The sequence below is a fragment of the Carassius auratus genome, chromosome 9 (genome assembly GCF_003368295.1).
Source record: "Carassius auratus strain Wakin chromosome 9, ASM336829v1, whole genome shotgun sequence".
In the NCBI taxonomy this organism is placed as follows: domain Eukaryota; kingdom Metazoa; phylum Chordata; class Actinopteri; order Cypriniformes; family Cyprinidae; genus Carassius; species Carassius auratus.
Genome location: NC_039251.1, coordinates 5,213,353 through 5,235,393, shown reverse-complemented (window position 1 = coordinate 5,235,393; position 22,041 = coordinate 5,213,353). Strand labels below are relative to the sequence as shown.

Sequence of the window (22,041 nt, the reverse complement as noted above, 5' to 3'; positions counted from 1 at the left end):
GAAGCTTGAGGATGTTTTTGTGGTTCCAATTTTTGTGCAAATGATTCAATAATTTTAAAAGGCATAAACGATTTAAAGAAACTTCATTTTTCATCTGGGCGTAATCAGCTGAGATAATCCGAAATTCTCGTATTGCGGGCCGAAAAGTCAACCAAGACTTTTACACAAAACAATATGTATATATATTATGATTTATTTGTGACGTTTAAATAATATAAACAATTAAATAAAAGATGCGTATGATAATAGAAAAAAATTACAGTACTTCGATTTTACATCAGATCCGAAAAAGAAATCGCTCAGTTGCTATGGTTACCATGTTGGCAAACCTGAAATATTTTCGCAAGCGTCAGTTTTGCGCACATTTTGATGTAACATTTTTGGTTGTCAAAATGTTATTGTGATCTTTTTGCGATGTTTAAATAATATAACAACTTAAAGAACATATATGTAAAATAATAAACAAAAATACAATAATGCAATGCTACCTCCGATCCAAAACAGAAATCGCTCGGTTGCTATGGTTACTGCATCTGTTTTGCGCACATTTTGATGTAATGTAAAATTTTTGCTTTTGTCGAAACTGTTATTGTGATCTATGTGTGACGTTTAAATAATATAAACAATGAAGTAAAATATGTGTATGAGAATAAAAAAATTACAGTACCTCGAATTTACTTCCAAAACAGAAATTGTTCGGTTACTATGGTTACCGCATCAGCAAATGTGTAATATTTTTGGATCGTCTGTTTTGCGCACATTTTGATGTAATGTAACATTTTCGGTTATGTCGTTTTTTTTTTTTAAGAATACGTCATTTTCTACAATAATACATGAGAGAATATGCGTAAACTTTTAAAACAAACATATTGTTTTGAGTTAATTTGGGGGCGGAGAGTACAAGCCTTAACTGAACCGAGACTTAAATTCGGTGGTTAATTCTTAAAAAAACTCCCTAATCATCGTTTTAGGTAAGTAAATGTTAGGTTAAGAATCCGTTCTCGATCCGTCGCTTCCGAAGTGTTGCGCATGCGCACAGCTGTCCAAGTGCTGAACCCGGCGCTCCATCAGCGTCAGTCATCAGAAGAGCTTCTCCAGCGCTGAAGAAACATCATTCAGCGGCAGACAGCACTGCATCCCTCATCTCTGATCGCTCGATCCGTTCCCGCTGCGTCTGGTTCGAGCGCACAATGGTTTTGGACGCTTTGGGGACGCGCACTAGCGGATCCGCGGCGTGTCGGTGTCGTTTCCTTCACACAGATGAACCATGAGATTGTGGGCTGAAGGGACTTCACCTGCGGAATCCTCCGGCTGTGTTTTAGCTCGGAAGAAAACGCGACTGGCGTTCGTTCTGAGCCCATGAGGGAGCGCGAGCGAAGCCAGAGGAATGACTCGCCCTTCTGTAAAACTCCTCACAACTTTACTCGCGTGCTTGATAGAAATGCACAACTTCAGGTACGTGCTTCACTTCTTCAGCTGTTAAGCATCAACTGTTTAGGGCTTCTAAACAGCTCGACATTAGTAACACAAGGACGTTTATAAAGCGCAGAAGTGCGAAGAGCGATCCTAGCGCGCGTTGCCATGACAATAAAAGAATGCTCGGATTAAAAACAGAACGTCAATTCAAATTCGTGCGGATCAATGAAGATTCCATTCGATTTGTGTGATTATATGAGTAGAGGAAGCTCAATATCTCAGTCACTGAGGTTTTTAGTACACAAATAGCATTGCTCTTTTGATTTCAAACATCTACTTCAAAACACATTTTAATTAGAATATTTGTGTGAATTCTGTATCATCTAGAGTCATATTTGTGTAACAGATAAAACCACACTGACTTACATGAAGACAAAAACCACTACAAAGATGGGTGATCGTAAACGTAATGAACTGAAACGGTCACATATTCCATTGATTATGATATGATATTTTTGCACTATTTTATTTGTGTCAATAGTGTGACAACATGCCCCGCTATGAGGGTCGAATAATGTTAAACGATCTGTATCTCATTTTCTGAACAACAACGGTAGCGTGTTAAATAACTTGATTGTAGTTTATATTGTGTCTATACATAAATTTGTGTCTATATTGAAAATGACATTCAAAAATAAAAAAACAAGCTGCACTGTACTCAGTGGAGTAAAAGTGTGACAACTAGACCCGCTCTATTACCTCAATTCATTCTCTAGGACAAAGAGCCTCAAGTGCATTGATATAAAATTAATAAATTTAATTCTACTTAATTCTATTGATGATGTTGATTTGCTAAGCAGTTTTCTTATTTTATAACATTACCAAAAACAGTTGTGTTAACATTGCATGAACATTAGTTTGTGCCTATAAAAATTATAACCATAAAGAACGTTAATAGTAAGTTTCCAGAATAAGAGAATGGTTTGTGATGTTTCTTTGTGTCTCAGGATAACGGCAGGAAAAGAGTACGAGAGATTAACGGGACGTGAATCTTCATCTGCGATGTCTCCCTCTGATTTCCTGGACAAACTGATGGGCAGAACGTCAGGTTACGACGCACGGATAAGACCCAACTTTAAAGGCATGAAACCACTGAAAATAAACTTCACTTCACTGCTGTTCTCATGCATGCGATTACCAGCAATCAAACATTCTGATGCAGCTTTATCATACTGATTCAGATTCAGAGTTATTTTTACAAACAATGCTGCAAGTGTAATAACATATAATAATGATAATAATAACATCATGCACCTATTAATTCACTGAATCAATTACAAATTAATCACACATAAATTTGTGTGATTACACATAAAACAGTGTATATTACAGTGTATATTTTATTACAGATAAACCAATGTGGACATGTCTTTGTTTTCAGAAACTGCATCTGAAGTGGCATTTAGGTGCATTTACAGTGCAATTAGAATTGAATAAATAATGCTACGAGGTTAATGGGCTTCAAATGGACATTAATTGGTTAAAAAATGATTACTTAATTATGAAAATATGAAACGGACACTGAATCATTGTCTCACTTGATTCATTAAAACAGCTGATTCATTCAGAAATGAAGTGACTATCCTTATGAAGGAGTCACTGAATCATTGTCTCGCTTGATTCATTCAAACAGCTGATTCATTCATAAACAAAGCAAGCGAATGTCCTTATAAAGGAGACACTGAATCATTGTCTCACTTGATTCATTCAAACAGCTGATTCATTCAGAAATGAAATGAATATCATTACGAAGGAGTCACTGAATCATTGTCTCGCTTGAATCATTCAAACATCTGATTCATTCAAATACAAAGCAAGTGACTGTCCTTATGAAGCATACACTGAATCGTCTCGCTTGATTCATTCAAACAGCTGATTCATTCAGAAACGACTCAAGCGACTGTCCTTATGAAGGAGACACTGAATCATTGTCGTGCTTGAATCATTCAGAAATGAAGTGACTGTCCTTATGAATCAATCACTGAATCACTGACTAACTTGATTCATTAAAAAATGTGGATTCACACTCAACAGTTCTGCTGACAAAAACCCATATAATGTGATTTTTTTGCACTCACATGTTGAATTTTAGGTTCATATAACTGCATTCTAATATCAGCTGCATCAATGTAGGATGACATAGAGGTCTGGGCTGCGTTTCACTAAAGCATCGGAAGCAGAAGTACATAGTAAACCCACTGAAACCAACTCAGGCTTATGATGCTTTTGGGAAACACAGTCCTGGGTGGTGCATTTAATGCATTTTAACACACAACAGCATGAATCAAAAGCATAATAAGTTAATAACATTAAGATGTTGCTTTCAGACCTGTTGTCCTGTAAGCGTTTGCCCTTGACCTGACTTTGTCCGTCCGGCGAGTGCTGGCCGTTCCTCTGGACGAGCGTCTGTTTAATGACCTGGAACACAAACATATTCAGTCAGTTATCTTCTGGTGCTCTGGGGAACACGGCTCAGTGAAACATGTTCAGCCAACCTTCAGCTTCACACTCACATCTCACCCCAATATAACAAAAACCCAATAGATTATTCATGCAGAAATTATCTAAATATATAAATCGTCTTAAACCTCTCATTTGATTGTTCATTGTTAGTGATAGTTCACAGTGAGCTAAGATTAATAAAGGTTGTAGAAGTATTGTTTATTGTTCGTTAATGTTAATAATGTCATTTCTCATCAATCTTTAATGAAACTATAAGTCATCCTCATCAGTAGACAGTGTTTTTAACTCTATAGTGTAATGCACTATAAATGTATTAAGTGTTTTTAATCGAAATCTGCATAATTGATTAATGTCACAATGCAAATCATAAGATATTCTACATTTTCTTTTTGCACAATATTGTTTCTCTGTTGTTGTGTTTTCTCAATTACAACAATAATAGTTTAGGATGTAATGTGCATAATTTATTACATTAAATTTACAACGCAAAAAAAAGTAAAATATAATTAATTGTTCGTTTTTGTTTTAATCACAGCAGTAAGAATTTAGTAAGAGTAATTGTTGGATATGCATAATTGGTAAAATATACTGAAAAAAAAAAAGAAATCTTAATATAGGCTAAATTTTCTATATGCAGAATATTATTCATTACTTCTTTGTTGATTTTGAGGTAAAATATGCCTGAGACAATAACTGACAAAACACAATTCCATCAAAAAAAATAAAATAAATAAATAAATACTTTCAGCTGGCAACATTTTTTATTTCATTTTGAAGTGCAAGTAAAAAACTAAAAGTTGCATTATATATTACTTTTAAATATCTAAAAGAGTATCTTGATACTAAATAATACAGGTATACTATATACTCACTATATTAGTTCCTCATGCAGTATTGAGGAGGTTTCTATAAGAGAACTGTAGTGTGTGTTGGAAGTGAAAGGCGGATGGAGTAATGAACAGCGTCCTCGTTCATCTGCTCTATTATTGAACAGTCTCGTTCTTGATTTGTTTCTGAAGGCCGCTCTTAAAGCTGAAAGCGTCTGTCTGTTTCTCCTCGGCTCAGCAGCAGACGAGCGCCAGCTTTGATTCAGCTCGGTTTGGCGTGGATGTGTGTTTGTGCCCAGGAGTGATTAAAACACAATCTTGTTAGAAAACATTCACGAGGTTCAGAATCCCTCCGAGGCGCATCTAATGGATTATTTTTAGAAAGCTGCACCTAGAGAACCTTAATAAACTCCTTTCATGATTCCTAACATGCATGACAGGCTACAATCTGCTCCAAAAACCATGCTGTGGGGCACAGATTCACAATACGTTACAAATGCTTTACTTCTCGTGTTAAATATTTTCAATCTGCATGAAGCATTTCAGAGCAAACACATACATGTTAAAATATTTACACTGATTCATTTAGCTGAAGTCAATTACTAATGAAGGATATAACAGAAATCAAGAAACTGGAGTGTAGATTATAACTGTTAATATATGCAATCAAATATTGTTAAAAGACAATTAATATACATTGAGTTACAATACTGTATGAGGATGCATTCAATTGATCAAGTGTCAGTAAAGCAGTTTTTAATTGTTAACTAAAATTTTAACCTTTTTTTTTTTGGTAATTGAAAAAAAGCTAAAATAAAATGTTAAGTTAAATAATATACAATTAATTCCTATTAATTAATATAAGAAATATAAGTTCCTCAAAAGGCAGTTAATGTACATTATTTCAGTTACATGATTATGCAAGGATGCATTAAATTGATCAAAAGTGTCAGTAAAGCAGGGGTTACTATTTTTAAGTAAAAAAATAAATTATTAAAACATTTCTGCTAATTGAAATAATGTAGATAAAAAATATTAAATTAAATGTTACCTAGGCATTTAAATTAAATTAAGGCACTTAAAGGATAAACTGGAAATAAATGAAACTAGATCTAAAACTGAAATATATAAGAAAAAATTAAAAATAAATAAAATGACAAAAGAACATAAATCCTAAAAAGATAATAGCTTATATAAATAAAAACTAATTAAAATATGATAAAAAAAAAAAAAAAATATATATATATATATATATATATATATATATATATATAAATATATTTTTTAATCATATTTTGAATTAGTTTTTATTTATATAAGCTATTATCTTTTTGATAATATATATATATATATATATATATATATATATATATATATAAAATTGTAAAATAGCACCACAGTAAAGATATTTCTAATATTATAAAATATTTATATTTTAAATAAATGCTGTTCTTTTAAATTTTCTGTTCATCTGTGAATCCTGAAAAATAAAATGTATCACAGTTTCTACAAAAATATTATGCAGCATGACTGTGTTCAACATTGATGATAATAATCAGAAATACTCACTGAGCAGTAAATCATCATATTTTCATGATTTCTGAAGATCATGTGACACTGAAGACTGGAGGAATGATGCTGAAAATACAGCGGAGCATCACAGAAATACATTACACTTTAACAGATATTCACACAGAAAACAACTGATTTAGATTATAATAATATTTCAAAATTTTTACTATATTTTTAAATCAAATGAATGCAGCTTTGCTGAGCAGAACAGCCTAAATCTGATACTGCATGTCATCTGACTTTGAATGGTGATTTTAACATGATCATGTTGTTGTTGTTGTCTGTTGTCTGCAGGTCCTCCTGTGAACGTCACCTGCAATATCTTCATCAACAGCTTCGGCTCCGTGACAGAAACCACTATGGTCAGTGTTTGTCATCACCTCTTTACTTTACTAAAGGGACACACTGACAGGAATTATTATCCATTTACTATTCTTACTGTGTGTTGCTGTTGCACATAATCTCTAACTGCACATAATCACATAACAGTGCATTGATGTTGCAATGAAACATTCCCTCAGTGTTTCTCAAAGCGCTTCTGTTTTAATAATTCAGATGGAGAGTGTTTGATTGATTCGAGTCATGTTTGGAGATTTCCAGACGCTTCAGGCGTAAACAATTCCCAGATCTAGAGTCAGCTCTCATTCTTCTTTCCCAAGGAATATTCCTGAGATCCGAACTCATCTCCAGCGGATATTAAAGAGCAACACCAGAGCCACTGCTTTGATCAAACGCTCATGTTGTTTACATGTTTCTGAGCAGCCAGTCACACAAGGACACTAATGAACCGTACAGAGAATACTGAATACGACAAGAGCTTTAATGATTCTGGACAAAACTGCATTAAAATGATGTGAAGGAAAAACACTCATTTATGATTTTATATGTTTAATTCGTTTTTAAAATAATGATTTGTAAAATACAAAAATAAATGTTATGCACCCTTAGATTATTTCCTTTTTCTGTGTGTAAACTATCCTAAAAACTAGAATATATTTAGATTTATATATAGACAGATGTACAAAATATATTTAATATTTAGTTTTTATTTTTATTGTATAAATTGCATTTTATATATATATATATATATATATATATATATATATATATATATATAAATAAATAAAGAGAACCCGCTTTGAACTCCCGAATTGACTCGAATGATTCGCGATCCCGCTCCGAACTCCCAAACTGACTCAAATGATTCGCGATCCACAAATTAACTCAAATGATTCGCGATCCCGCTACGAACTCCCGAACTGATTCAAATGATTCGCGACCCCCAAATTGACTCAAATGATTCGCGATCCTGCTCCGAACTCCCGAACTGCTTCAAATGATTTGCGATCCCCAAACTGACTCAAGTGATTCGCGATCCCTAAATTGACTCAAATGATTCGCGATCCCGCTACGAACTCTCGAACTGATTCAAATGATTCGCGACCCCCAAATTGACTCAAATGATTCGCGATCCCGCTCCGAACTCCCGAACTGCTTCAAATGATTTGCGATCCCCAAATTGACTCAAATGATTCGCGATCCCGCTACGAACTCTCGAACTGATTTAAATGATTCGCGATTCCCAAATTGACTCAAATGATTCGCGAACCCGCTACGAACTCCCGAACTGACTCAAATGATTTGCGATCCCAATACACATAATGCTATAAAAGTGTGCACATCGAGAGAAATAAACAGCAGATGTTCATGTTATCAACTTCTTTAACTTGAGCAAACGCTGCTAATACACATACATTTGTTAATAAAGTAAATAAAACGAAAACATGAATGTTTTAATGCTACTTAATAGAAATAAACGATCCACTCGAAAGTCTCTGCTCATCATGACAGGACCTGGATCAGTGAGCTGCGTCTAGGGCCGATGACGTCACTTCCATGGAGGCATGTTGTACACGCCCTCGTCCACTGACTCCGCCCCCGCGTCAAAACAGTGCTACAAAGAGAGAAGTGCAGAAAAGTGAAGCGCAAAGGAAAAATGCTATCACAAGCTCAAACTAGACTGACACGCAAAATAAAAGCAGCGCTGCAAATAAATTAATAGATATGATAATAGATATTTTATTTGTTTTGCAATTCTTAATTTTTGTTTGCAAAAAGCAAATGTATTTTCCTCAATACTTTAAATAAAATGTTTTACATTTGCTTGTTTTTATTGTTTTTGTATATTTTAAACAAGGTAAATCTTTCTGATTTATTAAAATAAAAAGTCACATGGATTTTTCTGGGCTAAGCCCCGGATCTCCACTCACCCTAGAACCAACCCTGTGTATTATGTATGTATAATAAATTGTTAACTGTAACAAAATACTGCTAATACATTTTTTGAAGAAAATGCATGCACAAAATGATGTTTCTTATCTTTGTGCTTCGTCAGTTAATTAGCTTGATTTCTATAGGCTTTTTGTTAATGCTGTTATTTGCTTGTAATGAATGGAACAGAAAGTCTGGCCAATATTTTCCTTCAACAGCATTTTCAAAGCGCTTCCTCTCATGAAAACCTTGCAAGGCGTTGGATTTCTATAGTTGAGCTCAACTCTGAACAAAAGCGCACACAAATGCTTATAAAGTCACTCAGTGGCTTTGCTTTCCATGTTCTGATGAACAGAAATAGTTAGTTCACCCAACTATTACAATTCTGATCTTGATTCAACTCTTTTTGAAGTTTAATAATCAATTAGTTTTTATTAAACACACTGATTAGTCCTAACTAACCAGACATCAATGAAAGCTTATTGATTCAGCTTTCAGATGATCCATACATCTCCATTATGACTGGTTTTGTGCTTCAGTTCAATGGAGGTTGTGTAAATGTGCTCACTGTGACTGATTCTGGTGTCTCAGGACTACAGGGTGAACATCTTCCTCCGTCAGAAGTGGAACGACCCTCGTCTGGCCTACAGCGAGTATCCCGACTCGTCTCTGGATCTGGACCCGTCCATGCTGGACTCCATCTGGAAACCGGACCTGTTCTTCGCCAACGAGAAGGGAGCCAACTTCCACGACGTCACAACGGAGAACAAGCTCCTGAGGATCTTCAAGGACGGCACGGTTCTGTACAGCATCAGGTAGATGAGGATGAGGATGAGGTCGATTAACACACTCCCGCGGTCTCGGATTGAGAGTTTAGTCAGAGCTCTTCTAGAGAGACTGGTGTCAGATCGTGAGTGATTGAGCTAAATAGAAATATAAAAAATGAATAAAAATGATAAAAGCGAACGAAACAAAAAGACGTTAAGTACAAAAAAAGATTAAATCTAATTTTTTTTAAAAATGTCAAAAGCATAATAAAAAATGACTTGACTAAAACTGAAATGAAAAACTGAAATAAAAATATCTAAATATAAGATTAAAAACCTAAACAAAATGAGAAATGTTGTCTTTTAATCCAACTGACAATAAAACAAGTATGAAAGCTTATAGATTTTACAAAGGTTAAAAAAATGACTAAAAATGTTTAAATGAAATCTGAAATAAAATAAGTATTAGATGGAAACCTAAACTTTTTTTTGTAAATATTTTAAATATTTTTTTTTAAGTTGAAGTACTAAAATTACTCAAATAAAACAAAATAAAAATTAAGGAAACATAAAAAACCTACTAAAAGTGACAGAAGCTGTTAAAATAAAAGCTAAATAGAAATATTACAAAATTAAATTAAATTAAAAACAGACTGATATTAAAATTAATTATGGAAACTAAAATCGAAATGAAAACTAAATAGAAACAATGAATACAAAATTACAAAAGCACATGAAATGACAAAGTAAAGCTGAAATAAAATTAATGAAAATTATATATTGGATGAAAAACTAAAAAACTAAACAAATGAAAGCTAAATAAAAAATAAAATAAAAGGTAAATAAATATGAATAAATACTAATAACAATATACAAAAACAACACTGACACATTGAAAAATATAGCATTGTTTCATTTATAATCTACCTTAAGTTTAATAATAGTTATGAAAAGTTATAGCACAAAATAAATCACAGATCTGTCTCTGTTCATAGCTTTATTTTCTTAAATCGCTCTCTGCATCTCTGCATCATGCTGAAGATCTTCAGGTCTAGATCTCAGAAACACTGAACTAGAACCGAATCCCAAACAGAAATATCTGACTGGTGCTCAAGCAAAGTTAAACTGTATGTTCTCCAGTGATATCTGTCTGGAGCGAGCTCGAGATCTCTGAAGCTCTTACTGAAGTGTAACCTCACCTTTATTTTGATATGATGCTGTCCTAGTTTCCATCAGCTCTGAATTCATGCATAAGTCATAGAGAAGTGTGCGGTCACATGACTCGGTGTGATGTTAGAGCACACACACACACACACACACACACGTGTAACACAGCATGTGTTTGTCACATCTGTAGGCTGACGTTGATCCTGTCGTGTCCGATGGATCTGAAGAACTTCCCGATGGATGTTCAGACCTGCACCATGCAGCTGGAGAGCTGTGCGTACTTCATTCACACTGCTTCATCTTCACTTCACTCATCTCATCTTTGTTTTGGTCAGTTTTATTAATGTCTATATTGTTTTTATCACTTCTCATTAAAAATTGTGGTTCATTATTTTTAGTTTCACCATATTTGTACTCCATTTTATAGTCATATTTTCTGTTTAAACTTTAATTTTAGATCAAGTTTTTGTTGGTTTTATTTGTGCCTATATTTTTCACAGTTTCTTATTTCAGTTTTTAGTAGAAATTCCTATTTTTATGATATTGTTTTATATTTTGTATCAGTTTTACTTTAATTTTTTCCTGTTTTCATTAAAATTTTTGGTTAGTTTCAGAAATGTTGTTGTTTTTTAAACATGTCTATATACTGTAGCTTATTATTTCAGTTTTTGTTATTTTTAATTTTATAAATATTTTGATTTGTTTTCTTTTATTTGCCATTTTTATTTACATTTTAGTTGAAATTGTAGTCATAATGTGTATTTAGTCCGTTTTTTTACTTTCTACATTTTTATTTTTTTTTAACTATATTTATTAATGTTTTAATTAGTTTTTATTTAAAATTATATTTATATATTTTATAGTTTTATGATATTTGGTAATATTTTGATTAGTTTTATTTTAATTCTAATTTAGTTATTTTTTTAATTGTTTACATTATATTTATTAATATTTAGATTTTTTTTTATATTCCAACTTTAATTTTTCAAGTTTTAGTCACTTTGTTGTACTTTTTGTCGGTTATATTCATCTATTTTTTATTTTATTTTGATTTTGTTTTGCTATTTTCAGTTATTTTTTAGTTTTATAAAATATATTATTATTTTTAATTGGTCTCTATTTTTACATTTATTGTTTTCATTTTCATATTAATTAAAGTTTTAATAATTTTGTTGTGGATTTGTGTTTGTTTTTTAATATGCCTATTTTTTTTTAGTTTTCCAGTTCTTTTCAGTGTTAGTAAGCGTAGGTACTTGACCTTAAACTAACAGACTGAAGCTGAGAGTGTGTTGTTATTCTGCAGTCGGCTACACGATGAACGACCTGATCTTCGAGTGGCTTGATAAAGGTCCAGTGCAGGTCTCTGAGGGTCTGACCTTACCTCAGTTCATCATCAGAGACGAGAAGGAGCTGGGATACTGCACCAAACACTACAACACAGGTCTGAACCAATCACTGTTCTGCTCTCACATCACTAACTACGACTTCTAAGATGATTCCTAGTTTGTCTTAATCAGCAGAAACACACACAGACACATGATTCCTGTCTGAATCTGTGCTGCATTAATAACAATACGATCAGTTATTTTAGGACTAATCCTAAAGAGACAGAATAGAGTGCAAACATGAGTCTGAATCTTTCAGAAACTGATTACAAAGAAACACTGAATTAAACATGACATTTTACTTCTAAAATGGATTTTAATTAGTCGTACTGATTCTATTTATTTACATCTTTTTACAATGCATAGTTTAATACTTTTTGTTTCCATTTATTTTTGTTATTTTAGTATTTAGTATTTATTTAAACCAGAGTTATTTTAGTCTCACTGAGATACTATTAGAGATTTAATTAATGTTATGAATTTGATTGTATTTTTATATTGCCATGTTAAAGTTTTAGTATTTTTATTTTTTTATTTGTTGTTTTTAAAATGTCTATATTTTTTTTACTAACGTTACATTTTTTTGTAATTTCTTAAGTTAAAATGAATGAAAATGAGAAATTTTGTCTTAAAAACCTGCTGAAATATGAAAAATATTTCAGTTAACATTTATTTCAAGCAACACTTTTTATATTTAAATATTTTTTATTTTAGTCCAAGCTTTTTTATTACATGAACTTAAAATAGATGAAAATTTGAAATTTTACCTTAAAAACCTGCTGAAAAAAAAGTTATTGATATTTAATTTCAGCTAATATTTTTATTTCAAGTAAAAAAATTTATATCATTTATAAAATTAAATTTTTTTATTTTGATTTGAGTTTTTTATTACATGAACTTAAAATAGATGAAAATGAGAAATTTTGCATAAAGAATGCTGAAATAAAATAATTTTTATTTTAATTTCAGTAAACATTTTATTTCAAGCAGCAATTTTTAATATTTAAATATTTTATTTTAGTTTGAGCTTTTTTATTACATGAAGTTAAACTACATGAAACTGAGATATTTTGCATTAAAATCTTTTTGAATAAATATAATGTTGAAGTTTTTGATATTTAATTTCAGCTAAAAAAATTTACTTCAACCAACAATTTTTGTATTATTTAAATATTTCTATTTTAGTTTGAGTTTTTTTATTACATGAAGTTAAAATAAATGAAAATGATAAATTTTGCCTTAAAAACCTGCCGAAATAAAAAATGTTTTTTAAATACAGTTAAAATTTATTTTATTTCAGGCAAAAAATTTTATACTTAAATATTTTTTTTATTTTAGTTTGAGCTTTCTTATTACATTAAGTTAAACTAAATTAAAATGAGAAATTGTGCCTTAAAAACTAGCTGGAGGAAGAATTTTTTTTATTTAGATTTTTTAATTTCAGTTAACAATTATTTAATTTCAAGAATCAATTTTGATTATTATTTTATTATTTATTTTTTACACATATTTCTTCTCCTGTGCATATTGTAAGTGAAATTTTCTCAAAAATCTTTCTCATCATCTGGGATGGCACTCAAGAATAAACTCACACGGTCCCTTCAGTGAGCTCTGTGTGAAGCTGTGTGTGTGTGTGTGTATGTGTGTGTGTGTGTGTGTGTGTGTGTTCAGGGAAGTTCACGTGCATCGAGGTGAAGTTCCTGCTGGAGAGACAGATGGGTTATTACCTGATCCAGATGTACATCCCCAGCCTCCTGATCGTCATCCTCTCCTGGGTCTCCTTCTGGATCCACATGGACGCAGCTCCAGCGCGGGTCGCTCTGGGCATCACCACCGTCCTCACCATGACCACACAGAGCTCCGGCTCACGGGCCTCGCTGCCCAAGGTCAGAGGTCACCGCTCACACCCCCACATCACCTCAGTATGAGAGCAGAGAACAGGACACCATCAACCAGTCATCAACAAACAACGCATTCAGTCATTTCACTATCATTGAGACATTCATGTAGTTTGGGGATGTTGCATTGTGTGCGAGACTGAAATTAACATATTTATTCATTTGTATTAAAGTTTAGTCATTATTCTGTCATTTCTCATTCAGTCGTATCACTGGGTGTAGTTCACAGGTTTCAAACACAGATTTAAATAATAGCCCTGGGGAAAATATTCAGATTTCATACATTTTCTTTTTTTTTTTTTATTCACAATTATTTCTGATTTAGTAAATATGTCAAAACAAAATTTCTTCTCTGCAAAAAAGAAAAAAAGAAAGAAAAAGAAAAATGTTCATGTTAATTCAGGTTTTAACTGTGAAAACCATTATATTATGACAGAATCAATGAGTGACTCATAAATCTCTTTATTTTGAAAATAAATGTTTTACTCATTATTTTTTTTATTATTTCTAATTTATTAAATATAGTTCTAATAAATCTACATTTTTATTGCAGTTTGTCATTTTTATTCAAATTTTAACTATTTTGTTTATTTGCCAAAATAGAGATTAGAAAATCATTAAGTTATTAAAGCATAAATCTGTTTATTTATTATTACAAATGTTTACATTTATAAATTTCTAGTAATTTAGCTCAAATATTTATTCATTTTACAATTAATTATTTCTAATTAATTTACTTATTTTTTCACAAAAAAAACAAAAACAAAAAAACAATAACAAAAAACAGGTAAACACTAATGATTTATTGATAATGATAATTGATTTATTTTACATATTTACTAAATTAGAAAAAAATAACAGTTAAAGAAAAAATGATAAAAACCTTAAATTCTTGATTGTGTAACCGGTTTCCTCATAATAGCACCACAGTATCAAGAAGTCACTAAAGCATAAATCTGCTTATTTGTAGAGATTTATATTTCATAATGAGTTTCAGACGGATAATTAGTTCATTGTTGTGAATGAGACGCAGATGAAGCGTTACACATGAAAGGGAACATGAATATGAAAACCACAGAAGCGGAGAACACAATTATCAGGGTTTTGTGTTTCATAACCCATAATGCAAATCACCTTCGCCTCTAATCGCTGCTTTTCTCAGGTTTCAGTGCCTTATAACATGACGATATATAGCTTTAGCCTGTTTCACCCTCGTACGACGCATGTGTCATTAGGTTCATTAATCATCAGCATTATTTGGAAATCAAAGCGCTCATTACCAGACGGAGAATAATCCCATAATCCTGCAGGAGCTCGTCTCTCTGCGTGATCGACTCATTCAGCTGAAATCACTGCAGAAACATAACCATTATCAGCCGCTAACACACAGGTCACAGTGCATCTAATGTGTGAAGGAAAACTAAACATAACTCACGCTTTTAGGACGTTATTTATTAGCAAATAAAATTCAATTAATCAATTAAATCAAATAAAATAGATAAATATGCTGCTTTAATATAGAAAAATGTTCTAGTTAAATAAAGATAAATAATATATTTTAATATTTTGTTATACATATATATATAATTTTATATTATCATAAAAGCAATTTTACTATGTTAATGTTTTAAACAGTTTTAGTCAAAAATATATAAATAAAAATAAAATGAAAAAACTTGCTATGTTCTATTTATTAAATAAATCATTAATAAATAAATATGAATGAAACAATTAAATTATTTATACATATAATTTCTATTTTACAAATAGTATTAAATGATTTTTACTAAAAATACAATATGATTTAAAAACATGTATTTGGCATGTAATCTTACTAAATAAAAAATGAAATGGAAAACAATTTTTAAATTATTTATACATATAATCTTTATTTTACAAATAGTATTTAATATGATTTTTACTAAAAATTTATAATTTAAAAAATATAATCTTACTAAATAAAAAAGAATAGGTATTTCCTTTATATTTAATATATTAAATAACTAAAAAATATATTTTTATTAAGTTAAAAATTTATTTTATATACCTTTTATTTATTTTATTTTCTAAATAAATATTTACTTGAACATTGTTTATACATATACTTTAACCACCTATTTATTGATATATAGAGAGAGTTGTGGTCTACTGTATTTGAGAGTGAACACAGATGAGTATTTGACAGAGTTACTGACAGTGGCGTGGTCTGTGCAGGTCTCTTATGTGAAGGCGATAGACGTCTGGATGGCGGTGTGTTTGCTGTTCGTCTTCGCCGCTCTGCTGGAGTACGCCGGAGTTAACTTCGTCTCCAGACAGCAGAAGGAGTTTCTGCGGCTCAAACGAAGACAGAGACGAAACCAGAAGGTGACGAAACACTGACAGATGCAGCTATGATCAGGGCTTGACAGGGTTCAGCATCTTTAGTCTGAAGCCCATCAGCTCGAGGAGAAATTAACACCAGAGTCAATTACTGATCACTCAATCAGAGGCTTCATAATCCACTCGCTTTACTTCAGCATCTCAGACGCTTTACTCCCTAATTACTCACAAACATGAAAGAATTGCTCAGATTTAAGGCTTCAGTGGGACAAAAATAACATTAAGGGAGTAAATCATCCAGTAATTAAAAATCTGTCATATTTACTCAGCCACATGTTGATCCGAACTTTATTTCTTCTCTGGGACAAAAACAGATATTAATCAAAATATGTAAAAAAAAAAAAAAAAAAAAAAAAAAAATGTACATATACACATACAGTGTTGGGTATAGTTACTTTGGGAAGTAGTTAGTTAAGTTACAACGTTACCATCAATTAAAAGTAATCAGTTATGATACAGCGTTACCTATTCATAAAAGTAACGCGTTAGAGTACTCATGCGTTACCAAAAATTAAAAGTCGTTTGCAGCGGCTCACACATGACAGACACAGCCCCCGGCCCCTTTAAATGCACCTAGAAGTCGTGACTCCCGACAGTGAATAACGTCAGTCATCCGACTAAATTAACACTGCAGGATAACAATAACAGGAAAGACAGCAGCAATAGGATATTCCACATGGCGTTTTATTTATTTATTATCACAGAACATATAATTAATCAAAATTCGCACCTACCCAGCCCGGGTAGCCTAGGCTACTGTATATTAACAAGATAACTCCTGATTTTTCTTTAACTTTAAATAATGCAGTTATCAAAGTACAAGTATGCTTACTTGTAAACACAACCTTAAACAGGCTTGCAGATTTAAATCCATTTAGAAATGATGAACAACCAGCCAGCCAACGATCTAACAGAAATTAAAAGCTGCCTGTCAAACAAAAATGATAACAAACCGAATTAAATCCTTCACTGCCACACAGGCAAATGACAAATCGCTTAATAGCCGAACTAATTATTATTAAAGTGTCACTCACAGTCACAAGCCTAAATTCGCTTTAACACAGTCCTCTTACATTTACTCTTCAAACTAGTGATTAAAACGTAGCGTTAAATTTGAGGTAGAATTTTTGGTGGTCGACAGAAGCTTTTCACCAAAGCAGAGTGTGCATTTTACCGTTATGTTCTTTTCTTTTTCGTTGACAAATTGAAAATAATGTGCGTACTTCCATAAACCAAACGCTGTCCTCTCTGCTATCTTGCCGGGAGCTCGAAAAAAAAAAAAAAACCCACACACACACACACACAGGGTCAGGCGCAGGGCACAGACGCATCACAGCCATTGACTTTACGATCACAGAGCTTCGGCTCCGCTGATACATCCGCAGGTGGCACGGTAGACCTAGGACTACTGTCTGACAAAAAGCAGGCTGCAGTCGGGATTTTCCTTTCCTTAAAATAACGGATTACTTTTTTAAAAAAATAACGAAGTTACTGATTACTTACGCACGAAACTAACGCGTTAAGTTACACGTTTCAGGAAAAAAGTAATTAGAGTACTCTGCGTTACTTTGTAACGCGTTACCCACAACACTGTACACATATATACATATATATATATATATATATATTTAGATTTTAGAAAAAAAAAATATATATAAATATAATTATTTCTAAATATATATATATTTAAATAACATAAAAAGTGGATTTTTATTTAATGTTTTCATAAAATAAAAAATATAAACTTTTGTGTTATTTAAATGTAAAATATATATTTTTATTCTATAAAAAAACATTTTTTATATTTATATAATAAATTTATAATAATAAAAAAGTTAATTATAATTAAATTTTTAATTGTGTCTTTTATTTAACATCTTTATTTTTGTTCCAGAGAAGAAAGTAAATAAATAAATCATGACAGATTTTTAATTATTGGATAACATTTTTTCCCCAATAATTATGTTTAATTTTATCAATATATATAATCACCATCTACTTTCATTGTTATTTAAATTATTTATAAAATAAATATATTTATAAATAAAAATATTTGTAAATAAAATAAAAATATAAAATGTACATATTTTAAAACAAATTCCCAATGAAAGGGAAATATACATAAATATACTTTAAAACGAATAGACATAACTGACAATAAAAGTGGATGGTGAATTTTACAATCAACCTCTAAAAAAAAAAGCCATTTAATTACCATTAAAAACATTATAAAAACAATAAAATGAGTGAATGTGATCATCTTCATCAAAACCAGTTTTACAGTATAGTTAGCTTGTGCATGCAAATGCAATATTGTTATTAAATGCAACCGTATTGTAAAGCGCTAGAACTTAAATATCAATCTTTTAAACTACGCCACTAAAGAAAGACAATAATAACAGAAAGGTCTCGCAGGGTTATCGCTCCATTAATTTTAGACAAACACGTTTGCCCCTGAAGCTTGAGAAGCCTGGACACCTGAGACAGAGAAGAAGAGGAGCTGCAGGCCGATGAAACGCAGCGCTAATCGACTGAAGATCATCTGCCCTGCAGAGAAACTATTAAACATTAAGACATGGTTTCATCACACCTTGAGCTCACTCAGAGCTACATTAGTTGTGTGGGATGTTTAAGTTGCTTAAGTCGCATTAATATTGATGCTAGAAAGCTGTTGTTGGAATTTTGGAAACAAATTGTGATTTAGTTGCAGTCAAAGAACTCTGACAAAAAAGTCATTTAGTTTTAGTCATATTTTAGTGAATCTGAATTGTTTTGGTTTTAGTCGACTAAATATAATACAAATTTAGACTGAAACTAGAGTAGCTCTGAATCTAAATGCTTTGGTTAAATTGTAATGCATTATTATTTTTTTTATATTATTTCTGTTTTGGTTATTTTAGTACATCAGGTTAAACTAAAGCTTAAATTAAGACTGTATGTTGTCCTTTTCTCTCGAAAGGATGATGGCACAATTGGCAGCTCAGTGTGCATTGTCTTATATTCTAAGCTTAATGGTTTCTCATGCACACATTAAAATAAAAAAAGTCTGTATTTTGTAATTTATGCAAAGGTCCTTAAGGCTATGCAATAAAGAAAATAAAGCAAAATACACAAATAATATCTAGACTGTGTTTCTGATTAAATAAAGCAGTAATTGAGGCCATAAAATCATGAGTATAAACAAAAAAAAAAAAAACATGACACTTAAAATAAATAATTTTATAAATACACTGATTTATTCATTAATGTGTAATATGTAATGTTTTTTAAACAAATTATAAGCTCTAAAACATTTTCTGAATTTTTGCAACTATTTTACTTTAGACCATTTACAAATTTTAAATCATAAAACAAAATGTAAAAAAAAAAGAATTCTGAATATTATAGTTTTTTTTAAATGCAGCAATTGCTATATAGTTTATTTATAGTTATTTTCAAATCTTCAATGTACTGTCATTATAAAATAGCTTTATTACTGATTTAATTCTTACAAATAAGTTAGAATTTAGAAAACAAACCAAAATTTAAAATATCGGTTATCAGAATATCGGTTATCGGCTGAATTATCGGCAAATCGGATATCGGCAAAAATCCAATATTGTGCGTCCCTGATAAAAACTAAATAGGTGCAAGGGTCTGGAAATGCAAATATTTTTCAATACTCTGCTTTATTTTTTCCGTAATTTTCCTGTTTGTGTTTCTGAATGCACAGGAGGAGGAATTACAGGACGGCCGTCTGCATTTCTCCGGATATAACACCGTGTCCTGTGGGAACGTGAAGGACGGGACCACGGTCAAAAACACGCAGACGAACGCCAATCCGCCGCCGGCCGTCCCGAAGGACACAGACATGAACCGCAAGAAGTTTGTGGACCGAGCGAAGAGGATCGACACGGTGTCACGCGCCGCCTTCCCTCTGGCCTTCCTCATCTTCAACGTCTTCTACTGGATCACCTACAAGATCATCCGACACGAGAGCGCCGGCAAAACCTGACGCAGACACAGCATCTGACCAGCTTTCTACAGACGGTTTCCTACCAGACGCTGTTTTATACCACTGTCTTTGGGATGGTTTTTATGGATGGAGTCGTCACTCTTCTCCTCTTTCTAATCACAGCTGAACATGTTTTACTGCACAAACACAATGTTGTGGATTAATGAGGACATCCAGGTTATATCTCACCCACAAATCAATGGAAATATTACATATTATTAAAATGCTATAGTAAAAAGACGGTAAATATAATGTAATAAAATGTTCTATAATTAAATTAAAAATTATATTTGAATAATTCAAATAAAATTCTAATAATAATTTAAAAAAAACACATTAGTTATTTATATATATATATATATATTAAAAGTGGATTTTTAATCTTAATTAAATTATATATATATATATATATATATATATATATATATATATATATATATATATATATATATATATATACATATATATATATATACATTTTCAAATTTAATATATAAATATAATATAATTATAATTAAATAAAAAATATATTTGAATAATTAAAATAAGGTTCTAACAACACTTTTAAAAAAACACACACACATATATATATAAATAAATAAATAAATATTTAGATAAAATGTGTTTACAAATTTAAAAAAATGTTTGTGTGTGTGTGTATATATATATATATATATATATATATATATATATATATATATATATATATATATATATATATATATATATATATAATTTCAAATTTAATATATAAATATAATTATATATAATTTACAAACATTTTATTTTGAAGTAATTTAAAATGGAATTTTATTATGAATTGATTGCTTTGTTCTACTTTTCTGAGTTGCTTTGGATAAAAGCTGCTGCTAAATGTATGTATTTAAACATAATATAAAATCAAATAGAAATAAAATATGAATCAGTGTAAAAGCATCATATAGTAAACTATGTATATATATTTATATATGAACATTGTAGTATATTATATTTACCGATATGGAGGTTTTCAGCTCTACCCATAATTTATAGGAATTGTTGAACACATTTTTCTTCAGCTGTCGTCTCAATTGGTTTGGATTATTAATAACACATAACACTGAAGCTGACCGATGGAAAGGTGTCTTTGGTTTTGTCTCATTACAGTATGATGTAGATGTGTCTGTTTCTCACGGCTGTGACGCATAATCGGTTGTTTGGAGCTGTGTTGAGTATCAAACTATTAAACGCTGCTTATGATGAACATTTTCATATTTCAGGTCCACTGAGCCAATCATTGAGGATCAAACGATCACGAGTAGATAATGAAGAGGTTGCAAAACCAATCCTGTGCTAAAACGGTGATGTCTTGCTGACATCAGTTCCACTGCAGTGAATGGGTGCCGTCAGAATGAGAGTCTGATAAAAACATCACAATAATCCACAGCACTACAGTCCATCAGTGAACATCTGGAGAAGACAAGAGATGAAACAAATCCAGTGTTAAGATGGTTTTAACTAAAATACATAGTGTCCATAATCCATAATAACACTTCCTCCAGTGAAACAGTGTTCTGGTCTGAATCAGGAGAAATCTGCACAGATCAAGCAGCGTTTAAACAGATCTAAACATATATGTGGCTGGATATTGATGTGAGAGACAACAGCAGATGCACTTTTTCACTGGAGGAAGTGTTATTATGGATTATGGTTATGTATTATGAACTGATGGACTGGAGTGCTGTGGATTATTGTGATGTTTTTATCAGACTCTCATTCTGACGGCACCCATTCACTGCAGAGCATCCATTGACGAGACACTGATGCAGCGCTACATTTCAAGGAAACGGTAATAAAAGCATG

The 22,041-nt window shown here is 31.4% G+C and overlaps 1 protein-coding gene across 2 annotated transcripts; it reads left to right on the top strand.

Annotated features, from left to right (window-relative positions):
* Positions 1-1,055: 1,055 nt before the first annotated feature.
* On the top strand, positions 1,056-20,436 carry glra2 (glycine receptor, alpha 2). Of its 2 annotated transcripts, none has more exons than XM_026271067.1 (9): positions 1,056-1,455; positions 2,424-2,557; positions 6,633-6,700; positions 9,201-9,424; positions 10,734-10,816; positions 11,847-11,984; positions 13,600-13,814; positions 16,041-16,190; positions 19,918-20,436. In XM_026271067.1, the coding sequence occupies exons 1-9, from the start codon at positions 1,388-1,390 to the stop codon at positions 20,197-20,199; spliced, it is 1,362 nt and encodes a 453-aa protein (XP_026126852.1). In that variant the 5' UTR covers positions 1,056-1,387; the 3' UTR covers positions 20,200-20,436. The 2 variants fall into 2 exon arrangements, with proteins under 2 accessions (XP_026126852.1, XP_026126851.1); XM_026271066.1 differs by having other exon boundaries at positions 10,734-10,873.
* The last annotated feature ends 1,605 nt before the right edge of the window (positions 20,437-22,041 follow it).

Excerpts from the sequence above, each read along its gene's own strand:
- glra2 (XM_026271066.1), top strand. The coding sequence starts at position 1,388 with ATGACTCGCCCTTCTGTAAAACTCCTCACAACTTTACTCGCGTGCTTG. Across the intron at positions 13,815-16,040 it reads CACGGGCCTCGCTGCCCAAG|GTCTCTTATGTGAAGGCGAT; the intron begins GTCAGAGGTCAC and ends TGGTCTGTGCAG. Across the intron at positions 16,191-19,917 it reads GACAGAGACGAAACCAGAAG|GAGGAGGAATTACAGGACGG; the intron begins GTGACGAAACAC and ends CTGAATGCACAG.